The 18,142-nt window shown below is 41.1% G+C and overlaps 1 protein-coding gene across 1 annotated transcript; it reads right to left on the reverse strand.

Annotated features, from left to right (window-relative positions):
* Positions 1-1,057: 1,057 nt before the first annotated feature.
* LOC133658869 (ETS translocation variant 5-like) lies at positions 1,058-16,465 on the reverse strand. Its single transcript, XM_062061351.1, has 14 exons — positions 16,327-16,465; positions 13,350-13,415; positions 11,615-11,699; positions 11,470-11,517; positions 11,334-11,384; positions 8,839-8,947; positions 8,533-8,742; positions 8,098-8,366; positions 3,693-3,758; positions 3,556-3,624; positions 3,324-3,475; positions 3,143-3,244; positions 2,810-3,057; positions 1,058-1,768 (listed from the first exon to the last, which is right to left on the reverse strand). Exons 2-13 carry the CDS (start codon positions 13,395-13,397, stop codon positions 2,824-2,826), a joined length of 1,443 nt encoding a protein of 480 aa, XP_061917335.1. The 5' UTR covers positions 13,398-13,415; positions 16,327-16,465; the 3' UTR covers positions 1,058-1,768; positions 2,810-2,823.
* Positions 16,466-18,142: the final 1,677 nt, after the last annotated feature.

Genomic DNA, 18,142 nt, shown 5'->3' on the forward strand with positions numbered 1-18,142 from the left:
ATTTGGCCACCTGCCTTTGCTCACACATGAACTTGAAGTGCCATCCCATGGAATAGTCCAAAATGTTTTGGTGTCCTGGAGCATTCAAAGTTCCTTTCACTGGAACTAAGGGGCCAAGCCCAATTCCAAAAAAACAACCCCACACCATAATTACTCCTCCACCAAATTTCCCACTCGGCACAATGCAGTCCGAAATGTACCGTTTTCTTGGCAACCTCCAAACCCAGACTGGTCCATCAGATTGCCAGATGGAAAAGTGTGACTCATCACTCCAGAGAAGGCGTCTCCACTGCCCTAGAGTCCAGTGGCGACGTGCTTTACACCACTGCATCCCACGCTTTGCATTGGACTTGATGATGTATGGCTTAGATGCAGCTGCTCGGCCATGGAAATCCATCCCATGAAGCTCTCTGCGTACTGTACGTGGGCTAATTGGAAGGTCACATGAAGTTTGGAGCTCTGTAGCAACTGACTGTGCAGAAAGTCTTTGCACTATGCACTTCAGCATCCACTGACCCCTCTCTGTCAGTTTACGTGGCCTACCACTTGGTGGCTGAGTTGCTGTTGTTCCCAAACTCTTCACTTTTCTTATAACAAAGCAGACAGTTGACTTTGGAATATTTAGGAGCGAGGAAATTTCACGACTGTATTTGTTGCACAGGTAGCAGCATCCTATGACAGTTCCACGCTGGAAATCACTGAAATCAACATTCTTTCACAAATGTTTGTAGAAACAGTCTCCATGCCTAAGTGCTTGATTAAGACACCCGATTCTCATTATTTGGATGGGTGGCCAAATATTTTTGGCAATATAGTGTGTGTGTATATATATATATATATATATATATATATATATATATATATATATATATATATACACACACACACACACATTTAGTATATTTGAACACTAGAGGCCAGTATTTCATTTGCAGTGCAGCAAGTTCTGATTAATATACAAGAGTGGCATTTGGAAAAGTATTTTCTCGAAATTAAAGCAAAAAAAATGTGGTATTAAGGTGAAATTAATATAAATCCAAAGTGAACACAATCCATAAATCATAAGAGTAAAATAGTTTTATTGTATCAGTGAAGATTAACGGAAGGCACACGTACAGCATGTGAAGGTCAATACTTCCCTCCATTGATCACAGAACAAAACATCCATGTTTAATCTGCAAAGCATGAGGTCGCTCTGTCACCGACACGTTTGCAAGCTCCACTGTGCAACTCACTGCCGTTTGCAAAAATATATTCATATACAGTATAATTATACAGCGTTTCTACACACTGAAGCGACTCCACTATACAAAATGCGGAAAAACTACCTTGACACAGCCGATTGTAAGAAACCATCATGCTAGGAGCAGTGAATAAAAAATAGTAGCGGTACTTTTTGTCATAAAACTGTTCTAGGGAAAAAAAGCAAGTCCATACGATGCCAAAAATATTAGCTTTAAAAACACAAGAAAACATTTGAATACACAAGTTTATAAGAGAACGTGGCATCTGGAAAATACAAGCATCCCTTTCAGGCTAGTTAAGGAGTTGCATGGCTTGGATTGTTTTTGGTTGAATCACAGGACTTCCCCTTGCTTACTTTTCATAATAAGATGCTTTGAGATCAGTTTTTTGATTGTTGGCTGCAGGAATATTATTAAACTACTGTGAGGAGTGGCAGGGGGGGGGTCTAAAACAGACAAAGCCATACCAGAGTGAAGGTAGTTTGTAGATTTAAAAGTATAAAAGATCTCAAACCCTGCATATAATCTATACCAGGGGTCGGCAACCTTTACCACTCAAAGAGCCATTTTGGCAAGTTTCACACATTAAAGAAAGTAATGGGAGCCACAAAAATGTTTTTAAAATTTAAAATGAAAAACACCGCATACAAAGCTTACATGCTTTGTGCTATGTTAACCAGGGGTCTCAGACACACGCACCGGCACGCACTTTAATGTGGGAATTGGATGTTAGTGCAGCCCGCGAGTTTTGGATGAATGTCGCTTGCGTCACACTTGCCAACCCTCTCACTTTTCCCGGGAGACTCCCGAATATCAGAGCGTGATGACACTGCATTTGGCGCCCTCTACAGTCTGCCCAACCAGCGTACCTGCTCGGCCACAAGTGGAATGCAGCTTTAGCTTGCTCACGTAAGAGACAGCAAGGCTACTAACTCAGCAGCCACACATCTTACACTGACGGTACCAATACCCAGAATCCCATGCAGCCCTAACTCTTCCGCTCAACCAACCACGAAGAGGGGGGGGGGGTGTTGATGTGTGGGGAGATTTGGTGGTAGCGGGGTGTATAATGTAGACCGGAAGAGTTAGGACTGCATGGGATTCTGGGTAATGGTTGTGTTGTGTTTATGTTGTGTTACAGTGGGATGTTCTCCAGAAATGTGTTTTTCATTCTTTTTTGGTGTGGGTTCACAGTGTGGCGCATATTTGTAACGTAACAATGTTGAAGTTGTTTGATACGGCTACCGTCAGTGTAAGCTGTGTGGCTGATGAATAAGTATGCTTTGCTGTCTCCTGTGTGAGCAAGTAATAACAACATATAACATGTGGCTGGCCTGGCATGCTGTAAGTAAGAGGACAATTACTGCAGTGCAATTAGGGCACGCCCTTTATATAGTAATTAGAGTGTTAATAGGATTATTTTTCCCTGGGAGTAGTCTATGAGAGACACTGACATCCATAAGTCTCCTGGGAAAATCGAGGGGGTCGGCATGTATGTAGCTGAGCCGCATCAGAGTGGTCAAGGAGCCGCATGCGGCTCCGGAGCCGCGGGTTGCCGACCCCTGATCTATACCATGGTCTAGTACAGGCAGCTGTCGGGGAAGGCCAGTCTCTGAATGCACTGTTCGCTGCCGTCCGCCAAATACGGACCCTCCTCCTCGTAGGCGGGCAGAGCCAGCCCATCTTCCTCGACAGCAGGTAGGGGGGCATCTGGGTCCGGTTTCAGGCTGGGCCTCTGGTTGTCTGGGAACGCCAAGGAGAAGAGCGCCTGGGGGTTGCACACGAACTTGTAGACGTACCTTTCCCCGGCAACCTAAAGGAGGAACCAATCGGAAGGAGAGCATGTGAGCGCTCGTCACTCCTTTTTGCATCAGCGTAGATTCACCCTAGACCCTCACCTTCTGCATGATGCCCTTCTCGTAGTAGTACCTCAGGGAGCGGCTCAGCTTGTCATAGTTCATGGCGGGTCGATTCTTCTGGATCCCCCACAGCCGAGCCACCTGGATTAAAAGAGAAAAAACATCAAAGCAGACCTTTTAGGACGCCCGGCTTCAGGGTTCAGTGCATTCCGTGACGAACCTCTTCAGGGTCAATGAGTTTGAACTCCATGTTGCGCCCTGTCCAGACAATCAGATGTGTGTTGACCGGGTCATCCAGCAGTGTGAGCAGGAACTGCCAGAGCTGTAGGGAGCCGCGGCGCTGGTACGGCAAACCTTCCTGCTTCACTTTACCTACATGTAAAAAAAATAAAAATAAATGCTTTATTCAGGATCTCTGATCCGGTGACACTGCCTGGGGTCTGTCACCTTACCCTCAATTCTGTCCGGAACAACGCAGGCGTCATCGTAGTAAAAGCGTGCTTCTGAGTCGCGAGCGAAACCTGCCAGTGGGAAAATTATACAACAATGTCACACTGCAGTTTTGGAAAACAATCACACTCCCTCTCACCTGTGCGGCTGTTCTGGTACAAGATTGAAGTTTTGCCAAAGGATGATGACTGGCAGTTTTGGACCTCTGCAAGACAAAAAAGAAACACATTACTTATCAAATCTGTCACTACAGTCTTTGAAAACTCTGAAAGTTTGATTATGATTGGTAAATACTTATCAGGCTTGCATGTCTACTGTGGGATGGTGATAGCTAAGTCAGCCATGTTGACCAACCAATGCCTTTTTTGTTCTTTACGCACTTAATTGCTAACCATACCATTTTTTTTCTTTCATAAAGTAATAAACATATTTTTTTTCCAAACCTAACACTTTCTTTAAAATTTCCTCATCTTTATGCACATTTTTAAACTTTTAACTTTTTTGTGGGATGGTGATAGTTAAGTAGTGGTAGCTAAGTCAGCCATGTTGACTCACCAATGCCTTTAAAAAGATAAATCATTCATTCCACTCTTATTAGCACTCGCTTATCTCCACAAACTGGCTGACTGAGGTCAGTCGACAAAGCACCTATCGAAAACCAAAGCTGCCATTGCTTGCACGTTTACGGGAGACTTTGGCCAGAGACATAAGAAAGGTGAGCAACACTACAAATATTTTTCAACCAACTACTGGCTCTAAGGTGCTAGTTGGAGCCAGCTCAAGAGAGAAAAGTTGCTAGGGTGCTTTAAAGTGTGGAATGTGTCTTTTGACATTATACTATTTTACACTTACCAAACAGAGCTTTTGTGGTATTGTATGTCTTGACCACAATAAAAATAAAGCTTTGTTACATGTGGTAATCTGTTTTTTAAAAGGTGTAAAAAACAGGTTAATACTACAATGCTTTTATTTAGAAAATAACCATGACCTCCCCGGGTATTCCGGCTTCCTCCCACCTCCAAAGACATGCACCTGGGGATAGGTTGTTTGGCAACTAAATTGGCCCTAGTGTGTGAATGTGAGTGTCAATGTTGTCTGTCTATCTGTGTTGGCCCTGCGATGAAGTGGCGACTTGTCCAGGGTGTACCCCGCCTTCCGCCCGATTGTAGCTTAGATAGGCTCCAGCGCCCCCCGCGACCCCGAAGGGAATAAGCGGGGTAGAAAATGGATGGATGGATTTTGCGCTGAACAGGAAGTCAGTGTTCATGTTATTGAAGATACCAATGTATAAACAATTTTTATGCAAATACTCCCTTTGGGTCTCCAATTTTAGGTCAACAATGTATGTCGATAATGTCTGAAGCGCGCACATTTTCATAATGAAAATAATAATAATAATAATTAGGGATGTGCCGATCGATCGGCCACCAATCAGGTTTGGACATTATTCGAAAAAAATATTTGATTGCCATTGCTGATTATTGCCAAATGAAAACGCTGATCCCCCTGTATTTATTTTTACTCCCCCGGCTGATAAGCAGCTGTAGCAGCTCATGATGTGTCTCCATACACCAGCCATTATACCAAAGCTTATAATAATCCCAAACATGAACAGCCTTTTTAGTACCATTATCAAATATCATTATCACTGGAGGACGAGGCTAAACATGTTACATACTGACAGCATACCAGAAGCAGACATGCAAACAGCTAAGATAGCCGCTAAGCTATCTCTAAACACTAAGAAATAAGTGCATAGTAAAGTTTAAGAAGTGTAGATGGAAGCACGTTACAGCATAAAGTAAGCGGTTATTAACATGAAATTAAAAAGTAGATTAATAAGAGTCTAGAGAGAGGGTATTATAACAACAACAACCGTTGGTGTGTCAGCACAATCGCAAAACAATCAAATTAAAGATTATATACAGAGGTGGGTAGTAGCGCGCTACATTTACTCCGTTACATCTACTTGAGTAACTTTTGGGATAAATTAAGATAACATTAAGTTATCATAACTCAACTTTTTTGGTTAAATAATTCAACGCAAAAGTTGGGTTGAAAAAATTAACCCAAAATGTTGAGTTAAAATAACTCAAACAAGGGGTTCGTCCTTTCCTGAACCAGCAGTTGGGTTAAAATCTGGGTTATTTTTCAACCCAACATTTTTTAGTGTGTACCGATCGGGGAACAAGCCGTTTTAATCAGAGGTGGGTAGTACTCCGTTACATCTACTTGAGTAACTTTTGGGATAAATTGTACTTCTAAGAGTAGTTTTAATGCGACATACTTTTACTTGAGTATATTTATAGAGAAGAAACGCTACTTTTACTCCGCTCCATTTATCTACATTCAGCTTGCTACTGATTTTTATCGATCTGTTAATGCACGCTTTGTTTGTTTTGGTTTGTCAGGCAGACCATCAAAGTAGGATGTATCGCATGCCTGCGTTTCACCAATCAAATACAGTCACTGGTGACGTTTGACTCCGTTTCACCAATCAAATGCAGTCACTGGTGACGTTTGACTCCGTTTCACCAATCAAACAGAGCCAGGCGGTCACATGATTAACAAGCTTAAGCTTACATGAACTCAACGTCAAATTTGAGGAAGCACATTGCGGTAAGTAACGTTAGTAGATATTTTGGCTGTCACCGTAGGCCAGGGGTGCTCACACTTTTTCTGCAGGCGAGCTACTTTTCAATTGATCAAGTCACGGGGATCTACCTCATTCATATATATAATTTATATTTACTTATTTATGAAATATATGTTTTTGTTAACAAGTTAAAGGTGTTTAATGATAATGCAAGCATGTTTAACACATATAGTTAATATTGCTAATAAATTAAAGGTGTTTAATGATAATACAAGAATGTTTAATACATATAGTTAATATTGTTAACAAGTTAAAGGTGTTTAAAGATAATACAAGCATGTTTAACACATATAGTTAATATTGTTAACAAGTTAAAGGTGTTTAAAGATAATGCAAGCATGTTTAACACATATAGATTCCTTTCTTTCATGAAGACAAGAATATAAGTTGGTGTATTACTTGATTCTGAATTTGCTCATTGATAGGAATCAGACAGTGGTGCTGATAACGTCCGCATTTTCAAATGGAGGAGTAAAAAAGTCCTCCCTTCTGTCCAATACCACGTGAAGGTGGTTGGTTTTTGGCATCTTATTTGTCCAGCTTCCGTACTCCTTTGTATACAGCGCACACTTTACAAGAAATACATTGGCGGCAAACTTGCTAGCTTGTGCACGCCAGCTTTCTGAGACTCTTATTTTGTTAGTGCAGGCATGATGAAGCAGCGCTTTTATTGTGCAAACTGTGCAGTCGGTCTTTAGAGTTTTGACGACAGGTACGGCGCCAGAGTCTGTTGAAATAAAAAGTGTTTCTCGCCTTCCTGTCGGTAATTTTTTCTTAATAATGAGCTGGCAGCAGCCAGCGTCATCTCAGAACACCCTCGGGTGCCGTGAATGTCAATCAAGTGACGAAAGTGACGTCATAGTATAGATTTATGATCGCTCATTTTTAGGACTATTTTTTTAATGCCTGGCTGACAATCGACTGATCGACCGGTAGCTCGTGATCGACGTAATGAGCACCCCTGCCGTGGGCTGATGTTAGCTTCCCTGCTATGAATCAGTGGCAAATGTACATCGTGTAGGGACATTTATTAACACACTGCAGCCTCATAGAGAGACAAAGACACACACACACACACACACACATGCATACAAACACCAGTCAGAAGTGCACAGTGTGTTCCCACTGGTGCAGCCCACACCTTACAGTTTATGGTTTGCGTAAAGGCGAACTTGTTATTTTCCTTTGTAATCTCTGCCTACTGAGCCTATGGTGCTGTTAAGTTATTGTGGCTCAATTTGCCTTAATTTTTTTTATGTTAATGTATTATTATTTAATATATATTATTGTTTTAGTTGCTTAAGAGATATTCCTGGCTCTGAATTTGCTCATTGCTATTTTTATGTTTTTGTGCATTATTTGTTGCCGTCATCATTAAACGAACAGGTTTACTCATCAGTTACTCAGTACTTGAGTAGTTTTTTCACAACATACTTTTTACTTTTACTCAAGTAAATATTTGGGTGACTACTCCTTACTTTTACTTGAGTAATAAATCTCTAAAGTAACAGTACTTTTACTTGAGTACAATTTCTGACTACTCTACCCACCTCTGATTATATATGATATTTTTATGTTGTTTTTGGTAATGTTTACAAATAAATACAAGGAGTAAGTCCCTCCACACAGGTGCACTTTGAGGGCAAAAAACAGAGAGTTCAATTATTGTGTATTATTGACATTGTTTTGCCCAACAAATTGTACGTAATAAAAGAGAATAAGCAATTACTTTAAATATTGTGTTGATTTTGTTACACTGTCAATAGCACTCAACATTCAACAATTTAAAGTTAATACATGTGATCGTATTGGTTGACATCACTTTTGGATGATTGGAATCGGCAGCATAAATCGGAACCTTCTTAATTATTGATAATCCCATACACACCTGTGTCGAAGCTGAAGTCCCGCGGCTCCTGTTTGATGGTGACGCCGTTAAAGGAGGCTGCACTCTGACCACATGGTAACGCCTCCGGGTAGCGCGGATCCACCAGCTCCTGCTTGCAGGTGCCTCGGCCACCGGGCGGAACCAGAGGCTCTGACAGGTGCCGCTGGTAGAGCGGGCGGCTCACGTGACTCGAGGCAGGATAGGGCGTGTTGTCGATTTTCTTTGGTGGTAAAAAGGATAAACACGGTTCTGACATCTGCCGCTGAAACCTAAAAGGACATTTTAAGATGTACATAATGTCAACAAGTGGACCCATTTTTCTGTACGACACACAAAAGCTCAAGCCGCATTTCGTGATGACAGCAAGAGTGTACCACACCAGACCTCACATTCAGAGCAGTAAGACTGGATTTGACCTCCTGGTTTTGGACTCACCTCTGCTCAGAACCAAACGCTCCAGCGGGGCAGCGGATAGGATGGTGCGGCAATGCAAATGGCTGGTTCTGATTGGTCGATGGCAGGTTGTGGTGGTGGGAGGGGCTTAAGGTAGAGACCTGGTTGGTGCGACAGCTTGTAACCTGCCTTTGCACGGGTCCAGCCGGGTGGGCGGCATCTGTGAACCCGGCCGGTTTCCTGTCACAGGCACTGTCGGAAAAAAAAAAAAAAAGATTATTTCACGCACTCTGCAACGTAATTAATCGGAGGTTCTCCTGCTGCCTCTCGGGCAGGGAAATGTCCGACCTGTAGCTGTAAAGGCACACGTCAGCGTGAGGCGTCCTGCAGGGAGACATGTCTTTTGACGGGCTTGACTCTCGCTTCACTTTGCTAAATGGCGGCCCTTGAAACATCACTGCAAACATCAACAGTAATAAATGCACTATTAGATCAGATTCAAACGTATACAAGGTAACAAAATGGAGCTTGACATCTGCAATTAACATCATGCGCAGAATTACAATAAATATATAAATATTTGACACAATACACACAATCGGTGCTATTTACGTCCTCAGAACATAACATTTATAAATGTATGATAAAATTAACTGGAATATGTTATTTTTATTAGATAAGGTCTTTTGCATTTTGATCTTGCATGATGTTTTAATGCAATATTAAATATCAATTTAAATTACAGATACCTTGAACACTAGAAACATTGCTTTTGTTGCCTCATTTACTTACACTTTAGTAAAAGAAATATGACCTCGTAATGTCTGTTTATTTACATGGAATCAATGTAGAAATGTACTAAACCACTACTCCATACATCATCAGCCTGATTTGTATAAACTACCCTGAACTGGGGAATTGCAGTGGAAACAAAAGCCAAGTCTAAAGGAACTTTCCGTTTCAGGAACTAAAGCAGTGGTTCTTAACCTTGTTGGAGGTACCGAACCCCACCAGTTTCATATGCGCATTCACCGAACCCTTCTTTAGTGAAAAATAAAATGTTTTTTTTCAAATTCAAGACAAAGTTATATGTTGTTGGTAACACTTTACTATGGGGAACATATTCTAAGTAACAACGACTTAATTTAGAGTTATTTGGTTAGAGTTAGGGTTAGGGCCAGGGTTAAGGATATAATAAGGCCATGCCGAATAAGGCATGAATAAGTACTTAATAATGACTAGTTAAGAGCCAATATGTTACTAATTTGCATGTTAATAAGCAAATAGTTAATGTTGAATATGTTCCCCATACTAAAGTTTTACCATGTTTTTTTTACTGGTGCACAAAATGAACCGTGCATGAACATCTCCTTGTTCAAAGAACAAAACCAACACAGTGCATGAACTCACAACAAATTACACACCTGCAAATCAGTGTGACTTCTGCTGTTGCCGTATCCGTAATAAGCCAATAGGGAGAAGTTTTTATTTACACGATGAGTCGGGTGTGTTTTGACCTCCGCCGAACACCTGAGGCCGACTCACAGAACCCCTACGGTTCGATCGAACCCAGGTTAAGAACCACTGAACTAAAATGTTCCATGAATTTTAAATTCCTGAACTTTTAGTGGAAAAAGACCTATTGAAATTGCACTTTTAGCAAAAAAAAAAAAAAAAGACCTTTCTATGCTGTTCGAGGCCACACAGATCACAACAAGCACGCACCACCACTCTCATGTGCGCTTGAGCAAAAACTATGTCCACATATTACTATAAAAATGGGACCCATAACCTCCCTGCTTGGCACTCAGCATCAAAGGGTTGGAGTTGGGGGTTAAATCACCAAAATGATTCCCGGGCGCGGCGCCGCTGCTGCCCACTGCTCCCCAAGGGGATGGGTCAAATGCAGAGGACAAATTTCACCACATCTAGTGTGTGTGTGACAATCATTGGTACTTTAATCTTTAAAGTTCCGGGCACTACATAAGGCCCGGATTTTTATAAATTTTTATTAGTGACAACTATTAAACAATTAGGATATGAATCAAAGCTTTTTTCTAATCAATTTAATCGTTGCAGCCTTGTCTAAAAAAAAATCAATTTACCTGTGACAGGCCAATAAACATTGTGATTAGTTCAACATGTATTTGATAAAAATTACAGTTGGAAAAACACATAATGGTTATTTTGAGAGTTACAACAAATATAGCACAATTTGGTAGAATGGCACTTCGATAAATATACTGTACAGATTGTGATAAACAAACAAAAGGTGCAATAAACAACATGAAATGTGAGTAGATATAAATACACTATACGGATGATTGTGATGCTGTAAACACTGTATTTGAGCCATTATGCATAATGGATAGCATATCGAGGCGGCGTGGCGAAGTTGGTAGAGTGGCCGTGCCAGCAATCGGAGGGTTGCTGGTTACTGGGGTTCAATCCCCACCTTCTACCATCCTAGTCACGTCCGTTGTGTCCTTGGGCAAGACACTTCACCCTTGCTCCTGATGGCTGCTGGTTAGCGCCTTGCATGGCAGCTCCCGCCATCAGTGTGTGAATGTGTGTGTGAATGGGTGAATGTGGAAATACTGTCAAAGCGCTTTGAGTACCTTGAAGGTAGAAAAGCGCTATACAAGTATAACCCATTTATCATTTATTTATCATTTATCGAGGCAGTATACGTCACATGACCACTATCAATCAATGACAAGATTATATCAAATAATTGTGCATTGACAGATGTGTGCGCACACAATCTCGTTAGAAGAAAAGGGCTTAAATAATTGATGCATGCGCTGCATGAAGTTTGCCCCTCCCCCCCAGGCTCTACTCACAGTTGCTGGACTGGAAATCTGGGACAAACTGCTCATCGTCAGGAACCTGAGCTGTCAAGGGAGAGGAAAAAAGGTCAGTTGTTACATACAGTATAACCCAGGAAGTATATATATCCTGGAATTAATTGTGTTGTACCTTCTGCTATCCATATTTCCTGAAGTTGGCTCAGATCTTGGAAAAGATCTGTCGATACACAGAGCAAAGCATTCTATTTTTAAATCTAAACACTTCCTGCAGATTTATATCGCCATTTTGGGAGGTCAAAACACTGCAGGCGTACCTTCTGTGTCTTGATCCAAGCCGACATCCATGAACTTCCTTTTCCGGTCGCTGGGGCATCGCTCTGTTTGCTCTGTGCGACAAGTCTACACACGAAAAAAAAAGCAGTTTAAGCATCAACTGGCAGCCATGAATACATGTGATACAGACCCTCGCCACATCGCACTTGAAATATAAATATTTAAATACCATTAAAAAAAAAAAACGAGAGCTCCCGCGTTTTCTTGTCACACATCATCATAATAACAATAATTTTCTTTTCTTGTTTTTTTTTTATTTTTATTGTATTTAGATTTACCACAACGCAGATTTTTTATCGATATTGTTGTTGGCTGCTGTTTATTTACCTGAATCAGTGCATATTTGGGCAAATTTTAAAAGGTTTAAAGGCAAATATAAAAGTGATCATGAGATAAATATTTAAAAGGGGATGGAGTGGATTTTTACACTCTTAAGAAAAATATGTTTTTAAAAGATAGAGGGCATGCTTGCTAATACCTCGCTTCATTTCACACTGACGGTATTTAGACAAGAAAAGATTGGAGGCACATCATGTCTTTACATCTGGAGGGGTCCACAAATTAAACATTAATCCATAAGAGACACATTGGAATTATTTGTGTATCGCTAAGTAACGTATTTGATTGACATTACCGAGTGCCGTGCTTCTGTGATCGTGACGCTAACGAGAAAAAGGATAAGTTTGTTTGCAGCAGATTTCCTGCTACAAATATTAGTCTCAGCAACAATTCATGTCTGCAGTTGTTTTTATGGTGTGAAGTTCATACTTTGTCTCATTATTTAGCTGTATATGTCCCTGTTGTTCAGCAATGTTTGCTAGTGATATCAAGATTCAGTATATGCTGTTGAGCTTATGAGAGATTTATTCATCTAGTTTATTAATACTATTAAGGATATTTTCCTGATGCTAAGGAATATCACCAAAGTGGCTCTAATGTGGTCATCCGTGTAGAATAAAGCACTTTACTTTCCTGCACAACAACTAAGCTTTGAGTTTCTGTTATGAAAATCAAGAAAGAAAATACGGTGGATTGGATACAATATGATACTGCGATGAGGTGGCGACTTGTCCAGGGTGTACGCCGCCTTCCGCCCGATTGTAGCTGAGATAGGCTCCAGCGCCCCCCGCGACCCCAAAAGGGATAAGCGGTAGAAAATGGATGGATGGATACAATATTTATTACTAGGACTTAACGTGACGTTAGTTTATTTGCACAAGCAGGTCTTCATAGTTATATTTAGGCATAGCAACCACAAAAGAACACAAACTAATGTGATCTCTTGTTCTTTCTTTACGTTTAGTTCTGCTCTCAAATACTACTAATATGGTAGAGAATAAACTCGATTGCACCACAGAAAGTTTCTCAAACAAATCAAATGATGAAACAAACATTTTACAAAGTGATCACTGCAGACACAAATCTGATTGTATTGCATAAGATGACGAAAGTGATATTTTTAAGAGCCATTTCCTTCGACACACTTTCGTTTTTTTCCTGACTTTATTACATTCATGAACCACTTCTTTTGGGACTCTATTAAAGTTATTTCCTACCTCTCTATTTTAACGACTGCAACACCCAAGAACAAAACAGCAATACAGCATTTTCTGCTCAAAATCTACACTCACTCTCACTTGTTTTAATGCTACACCTGTTTTATTGTGTTAACAGCGATAAATGAGGGACGACAGCACAGCAACAACATGGACTTACACTCTCTGGCACCACAAAGGGGACTTGTTGGTCGTAAAAGCAGTCCATATTGAAGAAGTCTTCACCCTGGAATAAATACCACAAACAAATACAGTTACAGGATAATGCAACTTTTGGTGCAGATTCAGGTTTTATATATCAATTATAAAAATATCACCCTACTAATGGTTATAGTGGGTGTCTGAGTACCTATAACAGTGGTTCTTAACCTGGGTTCGATCGAACCCTAGGGGTTCGGTGAGTCGGGCTCAGGGGTTCGGCAAAGGTCAAAACACACCCGACTCATCATGTAAATACAAACTTCTCCCTATCGGCGTATTACGAATACGGCAACAGCTGACTGCTTTGCAGGTGTGTAATTAGGGACCGAGTCCCTTTGGGACAGAGGACCCTATTGTATTTCTAGCGTTTTATTATTATTATACCGCCGCCTCTTTGAGCTGTAATTTGACCCCCTTAACATGCTTCAAAACTCATCAAATTGGACACACACATCAGGACTGGCGAAAATTGCGATCTAATCAAAAAACCAAACCCCAAAACTCAAAATTGCGCTCTAGCGTCCCCTAGGAAGAAAACACAGACAAAACTGCCTGTAACTTCCAGTAGGAATGTCGTAGAGACATGAAACAAAAACCTCTATGTAGGTCTCACTTATACCTATATTTCATACACTGACAACCCCCAGAAAAAAATCAACAGGAAGTTTGCAATTCCCCCTTCAAAACAAAAGTTGGGTAAAAACAGTCACCTTTTTTCAAACATTATCTCCCCTGAGCGCGTTTGTCGTGTCGGCTTCAAATTAGCACAGGAGAGAGATTGAACCCTTCTGATTAAAAGTTGATGAAAGAGTTTTAATTACTACTCCGGTTTGGATTTTATGAGCCCTCAAAGTCGGTCCCGTCCATCGCTGCTTGCAGCTTTAATTTGTTGTCAGTTTATGCATATGTTGGTTTTGTTGTTTGAACAAGGTGATGTTCATGCACGGTTCATTTTATGCACAAGTAAAAAAACATGTTAACACTTTAGTATGGGGAACATATTCACCATTAAAGGCCTACTGAAACCCACTACTACCGACCACGCAGTCTGATAGTTTATATATCAATGATGAAATCTTAACATTGCAACACATGCCAATACGGCCGGGTTAACTTATAAAGTGTAATTTTAAATTTCCCGCGAAACTTCCGGTTGAAAACGTCTATGTATGATGACGTATGCGTGTGACGTCAATCGTTGAAGCGGAAGTATTCGGACACCATTGTATCCAATACAAAAAGCTCTGTTTTCATCGCAAAATTCCACAGTATTCTGGACAACTGTGTTGGTGAATCTTTTGCAATTTGTTTAATGAACAATGAAGACTGCAAAGAAGAAAGCTGTAGGTGGGATCGGTGTATTAGCGGCTGGCTGCAGCAACACAACCAGGAGGACTTTGACTTGGATAACAGACGCGCTATCCAACGCTAGCCGCCGACCGCATCGATGATCGGGTGAAGTCCTTCGTCACTCTGTCGATCGTTGGAACGCAGGTGAGCACGGGTGTTGATGAGCAGATGAGGGCTGGCTGGCGTAGGTGGAGAGATAATGTTTTTAGCATAGCTCTGTGAGGTCCCGTAGCTAAGTTAGCTTCAATGGCGTCGTTAGCAACAGCATTGTTAAGCTTCGCCAGGCTGGACAGCAATAACTGTGTGGTTACAGGTCCAGGGTTTGGTTCGGTGTCTCCTGATAGTAGAAGTAATAATAGTATTGTTGATCTTCGGTCTATCCTTCCAGTCAGGGGCTTATTTCTTCTGTTTCTATCCGCAGTTAAGCACGATGCTATCACGTTAGCTCCGAAGCTAAAGTGCTTCACCGATGTATTGTCGTGGAGATAAAAGTCACTGTGAATGTCCATTTCACGTTCTCGACTCTCATTTTCAAGAGGATATAGTATCCGAGGTGGTTTGAAATACAAATCCGTGATCCACAATAGAAAAATGAGAAAGTGTGGAATCCAGTGAGCCCTTGTACCTAAGTTACGGTCAGAGCGAAAAAAGATACGTCCTGCACTGCTCTCTAGTCCTTCACTCTCACGTTCCTCATCCACAAATCTTTCATCCTCGCTCAAATTAATGGGGTAATCGTCGCTTTCTCTGTCCGAATTGCTCTCGCTGCTGGTGTAAACAATGTGCAGATGTGAGGAGCTCTTCAACCTGTGACGTCACGCTACTTCCGGTACAGGCAAGGCTTTTTTTTATCAGCGACCAAAACTTGCGAAATTTATCGTCAATGTGCTCTACTAAATCCTTTCAGCAAAAATATGGCAATATCGCAAAATGATCAAGTATGACACATAGAATGGACCTGCTATCCCCGTTTAAATAAGAAAATGTCATTTCAGTAGGCCTTTAAGTCTTTGTTACTTTCCCCATACTAAAGTGTTATCAAAAACATATAACTTTGTCTTGAATTTGAAAAAAAAACATTTTATTTTTCACTAAAGAGGGGTTCGGTGAATGCGCATATGAAACTGGTGGGGTTCGGTACCTCCAACAAGGTTAAGAACCACTGACCTATAACTTTTGAATAATAGTCATCATGAGTTGTTGTGACTGGAACTGTGACATTCCTATGGTACACGGAACTGTGAATGGAGTTGACGCAAGGAGGGGGGCCGGCGGGTCCTTGTTTTTCACAATGAAGTGAAACTTGATCCTAGCAGAGGCCGGTGGGGGCGGAGGGGCAGCTCGCCATTGACAAGTATTTTATCACGGCTCGAAAGAGGCAGGCTCGACGACACAAACACGTCGAAAAGAGGCGCACACCAAACACCATTGCGCTGCGGATGCGATACAAAAATGGACGCACTGTTACCGCTCCGTCATAAAATGGCGATTGACTCTTTTTTAGACCACGACGCGATAGCAAGAAACAACAACACTCGTAAGCCCCTGAATGCTAACACAAAATATAATAACATTCGTCGTCTCACCTGGCAAGCGAAGTTTCTCAACAGTGTGGAAGTTGAACTCGACCACGGTTTCCTCCCCTACATTCCCCGCAAAGCCACGAATAAAAAAACTCGGCTGCGGATTTTTTTTTTTTTTTTTCCCCCAATGGAGACCTCTCGGCGCTGGAAGTGCTCTACTCTCATTGGTCCACGGGCGTGTCACTCAAGTGTTGACCAATCAACTCAGAGAGCGCTCTTACCTACGTCGCCTGTCCTTTTTATGAATGGCCTCGCTTCATTCATGTTTTCTTAAAGGGCCAGACGGGGTTATTATGCAATCGCATACATACTGAGGAAGTACAGTACAGAAATAAAACCGCATTAAAACAGTTATACAACCGCGCATGCACGATGCGTATATATTATATTTTAAATGGTTTTGTAACCTTATTTTTAGTTGGGCTTGTTGTTTGCTAATATTGTTTGATTGATTGATTGAGACTTTTATTAGTAGATTGCACACTACAGTACATATTCCGTACAATTGACCACTGAATGGTAACACCCGAATACGTTTTTCAACTTGTTTAAGTCGGGGTCCACGTTAATCAATTCATGGTATTGATTGATTGATTGATTGATTGAAACTTTTATCAGTAGATTGCACAGTGCAGTACATATTCCGTACAATTGACCACTAAATGGTAACACCCGAATACGTTTTTCAACTTGTTTAAGTCGGGGTCCACTTAAATTGATTCATGATACAGATATATACTATCATCATAATACAGTCATCACACAAGATAATCATCAGAGTATATACATAGAATTATTTACATTATTTACAATCCGGGGTGTGGGATATGGAGGGGGGTTAAGGTTTGGTTGGTATCAACACTTCAGTCATCAACAATTGCATCATCAGAGAAATGGACATTGGAACAGTGTAGGACTGACTTGGTAGGATATGTACAGCAAGTAGTGGACATAGAGAGAGAGATCAGAAAGCATAAGAATAAGTATCTACATTTGATTATTTACATTTGATTATTTACAAACCGGGGAGGTGGGATGTGGAAGGGAGGGTGTTAGTTTAGGGTTGAAGTTGCCTGGAGGTGTTCTTTTAGTGCGGTTTTAAAGGAGGATAGAGATGCCCTTTCTTTTGCTCCTGTTTTTTTTTTTTGATTGATTGAGACTTTTATTAGTAGGTTGCACAGTGAAGTACATATTCCGTACAATTGACCACTAAATGGTAACACCCGAATAAGTTTTTCAACTTGTTTAAGTCGGGGTCCACTTAAATTGATTCATGATACAGATATATACTGTCATATATACTATCATCATAATACAGTCATCACACAAGATAATCACATTGAATTATTTACATTATTTACAATCAGGGGTGTGGAGGGGGGGGGTAGGATATGGACATCAAGTAGTGGACATAGAGAGAGAGAGAGAGAGAAAGAGAGAGAGAGAGAGAGGAGAGAGAGAGAGAGAGAGAGAGAGAGAGAGAGAGAGAGAGAGAGAGAGAGAGAGATCAGAAGGCATAAGAAAAAGTATCTGCATTTGATTGTTTACATTTGATTATTAGCAATCCGGGGAGGGTGTTAGTTTAGGGTTGTAGCTGCCTGGAGGTGAACTTTTATTGCGGTTTTGAAGGAGGATAGAGATGCCCTTTCTTTTATACCTGTTGGGAGCACATTCCACATTGATGTGGCATAGAAAGAGAATGAGTTAAGACCTTTGTTAGTTCGGAATCTGGGTTTAACGTGGTTAGTGGAGCACCCCCTGGTGTTGTGGTTATGGCGGTTATTTACGTTAAGGAAGTAGTTTGACATGTACTTCGGTA

Source organism: Entelurus aequoreus, linkage group LG01 (genome assembly GCF_033978785.1).
Source record: "Entelurus aequoreus isolate RoL-2023_Sb linkage group LG01, RoL_Eaeq_v1.1, whole genome shotgun sequence".
NCBI classification, from domain to species: Eukaryota; Metazoa; Chordata; class Actinopteri; order Syngnathiformes; family Syngnathidae; genus Entelurus; species Entelurus aequoreus.